This window comes from Stomoxys calcitrans, chromosome 1, assembly GCF_963082655.1.
Source record: "Stomoxys calcitrans chromosome 1, idStoCalc2.1, whole genome shotgun sequence".
Taxonomy (NCBI): Eukaryota; Metazoa; Arthropoda; class Insecta; order Diptera; family Muscidae; genus Stomoxys; species Stomoxys calcitrans.
Window position 1 is genome coordinate 253,174,278 of NC_081552.1, and position 5,000 is coordinate 253,179,277.

Here is a 5,000-nt window from a genome sequence, read left to right on the forward strand (position 1 = left end):
GTGTTTTTCCTGTTTCATATTCGCCCTTGGGCAACTTACCTGCATGGAACGACGACTGGAACCGCTATTCGAACGCGATAGCATGGGAGGTCGTCGCTTTGTGGCACCACGACCCGCCAATAGATTATTGAGCAAAGAGGGCGAGCGAGCACAAATGAAGGCATGGAAGGAGGAAACCGTAAAGACGCCCAGCTTGTTGAGAGTATTTTTGGTAGGGCGTGAGACATGGGTGAGCAAGGACTGGAAGTGAGAAAAATTAAAAAATAACATTTAGTCAACTACAATTGAATTTGCATGCATTTTTTTTTTTTGCTGTATGAAAAAGGCCAAATTACCTTGGGATTGGGTAGCTCGCCACTTTGCAGCGAGGCCATGTAACAGCGCAAACGGAATTGTTCACAATGCAAACGTTCCAAATTCTCTTCCCATTGCAGTATCTGACCTTGGATCTGTAGACGTGTATCCTGATCGGTGACCACCGATTGTTGTAGCTCGGCCATATGTTTCAGCTTATGATCCTGTGGGGAATACAAAGCGAAAGAAAAACTGTAAAAAACATGCCAACAAACATATCCACATTTGCAGATGTGTGAAATATTCAAATAAACAAAAAAAATATACGGCTCAAATGCAATTGTGACAATGATACTAAGGACTAAGCATATGCATGGCATACATATACACTTAAACATTTAAAATTTAGTTACACGTGTAGCCGCGTGACTGTATGTGCGCGTGCATATGTTCTGGGCATATATTTTATGCACATTGTATGCTTTTGTCATTATTTTCAACGCCCATTAGTTGAATTTTTTAGTTTTTGCTTTTCTTCTTGTGCTTGTTCTTCCATTTGGTCTTTTCTTTCTTTGGCTTTTGTGTTTTTTTGCCACTATGTGAGCCATATGTGTATATGAAAGTGTGTGTGTTTGTGTGTGTGAATGTGTGTGCTGTAGCAAGTGTGCTGTTTTTGGGATGCATACAAATCCATTTTGCTTGCATTACACAAAGTAGATTTCATTGCAAGCATAGGCAAGCCAAACCAGCCATCCAGCCTAGCTTGCCATCTTGTATAGTGTCCCATGTATGTTTGTGCCTTAGTATGTCTGTGTATACATTTCAATACATGGTGCTGATGATGATTCGTTGTCAACTTTCATGTGTTCTTTTATAACCAACACTGGCTCTGTCATCATTCGTATTCACGTATGCTGTAGTGACACACGCACACTTCTACCCCAAAGACATTCAGTTAGTGAGGCAGCGTAGAACGTAACTCGCAACGTAGCACTTGGCATAGCTGCCAAAAAAGAAGAAATAACCAACCAGCTCACCTATACTACATTTGAACCATGTGTTGAAATGTTTTAAGCTTTACGATTTGCATGTTTATTAGGCTGGTCTGGAGTTGACCAGCTCACCTATACTACATTTGAATCATGTGTTGATATGTTTTAAGTTTTAAGTTTTACTATTTGCATGTTGATTAGGTTGGTCTGGAGTTGACATTCTCACTTATTTAGGAATAAACAACATGTGAAATTTTTTAGAATCACTTTATGGTAAGCCATGTCTGTCTGTCATTCTCTTAAGGTATTCGCGTTCTTGTGATCAAAGTACATTTATCCCATATGCAGGAGATTGGGCAATTGCTTGGGGTTCGTTCAAAATTCTAAAGCTCTTAGAATGGTCCTGAGAGTCGATGATGATAACGCTACCCTATAGTGGCCCTGGATAGGCCAAGTAAATTATTGCTAGTCCTGACATCCTTATGCAACTCCCTCGAAAGATAAGGCCTTGTTGTTGTTGTAACCATCCTTGTCAAGCTCATGTAGGTGGGCAAGCTTGTTCCGATTGCCGCGGGAACAAGGTGGCCATTGGTTATTTAAGGGCGCCAATAACTCGCCTTGTCATATCGAGCATCATAAGCACTCAGTATTTGTGCAAGAGCTGTTACCAGCCGACCTTTCACTGAGACTCTCCACTCGATACTGCTGATTGGCCGCGACTGTAAATACAGCAGTATACACCACACAGATCCGAACTCAACGTTCCAGGTTGTGTGGTGTTCGAAGCTATCCCGTAACCCTCACTCAGACTCTCCACTCGATTCCGCTGATTGTCCGCGATTGCAATTGCAGCTACTCCGTATACGAAGCATTCAACTATCCGCAACCTGTGGTCGCGTCCGGTAGCTTGCAGCTAAGCTTCTCGTGACAGCTATCTACACCACACAGATCCGAACTCAACGTTCCAGCTTGTGTGGTGCTCACAGCTATCCCGTGCCGGGCAGACCCTGGCCTTGATCAGATAATGCGAAAGCCAATAGCAGAAGCTTCTACTTATGGGACTGTGGGGTAGCATGGAAACAGATAACACAGGTGGATAATTTTTGGATGAAATTTTGTACACAAACTTTGTTATCTGACACAGGGGGCATACCCAACTTTCCTAATCATAACTGTTAACATTATAAATACACTAGCCGAACGGGGCCCGCTCCACTCCGACTTTTTTAACTCTCTAATATCTTTTTAGGGTGGGGACACTTTGCCCTGAATGCGGATATAGAATTCGTGGCATTATAGCCTATGACGCTGAATGCGTTCGAATTCTGGCGAGAACATCGAAAAAAGTTGTGGCTATCCCCTCGTGATGTTGGCGATATTTGCGACATTTGTGGTGCATGGTCATTTAAAAAATTTTCCCCAAAGTGGTGTCGCACTGCGGAACGCCGTTCGGACTCGGCTATAAAAAAAGGTTCCTTATCATTGAGTTTAAACTTGAATCGGAAAGCATTCATTGATGTATGAGAGTTTGCTCCTTCTCGGTTCCTGGTGGTAATGTTCTACCTTAGGGTAATGTTCTCATTAGGGAGGGATGGCACCTCAGACATTTCGACTTTAATGTGGATATTAAACTCGTGCTACACTTCCAAATCCCTTTAATTTGAGCCCCATATTGTCATGGCAGGTAAATATGAACGGTTTGGAGGGTGTTTTGGGGCTGGGGCGGCAGTCGGCACTTTTGCACTGAAAATAGATATCAAATTCGTTTTTTATTCTCAACGAAAATGAAGTTCAGTTTAGGGGGTGCTTTAGGAACGTACCCCAAAACACTTGGCTATAAAATTGAATATCAAATTCGTTTTCTACTCTGAAATACCTTTCATTTGAGTCCCATGGGTCAAATAATCCATTTGACGCATCTTTAGGAGGAAAAGCGCCACCTAGAATTCAATGCAAATTTTAATGTCATATTCGTAATCTACTCCTTAATACCTTTCATTTGAGTCCCATATGGCCATGGTCCGCTAATATGCCCATTTGGGGGTATTTGAGGGTGGGCGACCATTACTTGGGAGTACACAATCTATGAAAGTTTTAAGAAAATCGGTTCAGCCAAGTATCATATAGTCATAATGGGTCTAATGGCGTTATTGAGTGACCCCCTATACTTCGATCTGATTTTGTATACCAAATTCGAAATTTACTCCCGAATACCTTTCATTTCAGCCCCATATTGAAATGAAAGTCCAATATGTCTGTTTTGGGGGACTTATGGGGTTGGGACTGTCCGATGGGTACTTAGACTCAAATTTTAATACCATATGCGTATTCTACTCTTCCATACCTTTCATTTGATACCTACATTGTCCCGATCGGTCCACTTTTGATTTTGGGTTGTGTTCTTGGCATAAGGGGGAGGGTCCGTCCCCCTTCCGATATCGAAAAATTAAAAAGCCTACCTTTCCTTCCAGAGCAACCTGCACAATATGCTACAAATTTCGACAAAATCGGTTTTGCCGTTTTTCAGTCTATACGGAACAAACAAACCGACTCCCATATATCCGTGATTGACTAATGTGTCCATTTTGGACGTTTTTGTGGGGGTGAGGTGACCCTCTATACTTCGACCTGAATTTGTATGCCAGATTCGTTATCTACTCCCGCATACTTTTCATTTGATATCTATATTGTCTCGATTGGTCCACTTTTGATTTTGGGTTGTGTTTTTGGCACAAGGGGGAGGGTCCGTCCCCCTTCCGATACCGAAAAATTATAAAGCCCATTTCTACTTCCTGATCATATTCGTAATCTTATCCCGTATACCTTTCGTTTGAGTCTCATATTGTCATGATCGTCAAATAAACCTATTTTAAGGAGTTTTGGGGCTTGGGCTGGGGCTGGGGCGGCCCCCCAGGTACTTGGGCCCAACTTTTTAATATGAAATTCGTACTCTACTCTTGAATACCTTTCATTTGAATCCCATATTGTTCCGATCGGTCCACTTTTATTTTTGGGTAGTACTTTTGGGGTAAGAGGGAGGGTCCGCCCCCCCCTCCCGATATCAAAAAATTATATAGCCTATGTTTCCTTCCAGACCAACCTACACAATCTGTGAAAAATTCAAGGTACTTAGTTCAGCCGTTTTTGAGTCTATACAGAACAAACAAAGATTATAAAACCTATGCTGAGAGAGTTTGAAATCTAAAAACAAATTGAGAGTCAAAGTGGTCTCCGCTCGACTTAATCCCTACTTTATTTGTTTTGTTCTAAAGCCCTTCATCAAAAGTTTAAATTTCCCCCCATCTATGTTTTTAAGCCACTGTTGTAGCTCGGTTGGACGTTAGACGCTATCCATCGCTATTGTGTTCATATTGCAACAGTTATGGTGGTGAGAAAGTGCTCTCTCTCTCTCTCTCTCTCTCTCTCGATGTCTCCCCTTATCTTTGGTAGGGGACATGTGAATTTATGTAAGTACCAACATGTGTGTGTGTGTGTTGCAAAGAAAATATTTCCATGTGTTAGCTACTGCTATGGCCATGCATACACATACATACAAACACATGTACATCTATGAGAGTTTGTGAGTGTTTGTTGTAGAAATGCCTGGATGGTGGCGTTTGTTTGTTTGTTGTTGTGATTATTATTATTATTGTTATTGTTGTTGCTCTTTTCATTCGTTTCGTTAAAAGCGGGGGCTTTGCAGCAACTGCCAAG

At 41.8% G+C, this 5,000-nt stretch overlaps 1 protein-coding gene across 5 annotated transcripts in view; it reads right to left on the reverse strand.

The window, feature by feature from the left end:
* LOC106089523 (protein still life, isoforms C/SIF type 2) overlaps positions 1–5,000 on the reverse strand; it is a 257,942-nt gene that overhangs the window by 97,312 nt on the left and 155,630 nt on the right. For all 5 annotated transcript variants that reach the window (XM_059364211.1, XM_059364208.1, XM_059364213.1 and 2 more), the window contains 2 exons: positions 336–518; positions 40–240 (listed from right to left, as the gene is read on the reverse strand). In XM_059364211.1, coding sequence (XP_059220194.1) covers positions 40–240; positions 336–518 — 384 coding nt within the window. The remainder of the gene's footprint in view (positions 1–39; positions 241–335; positions 519–5,000) is intronic.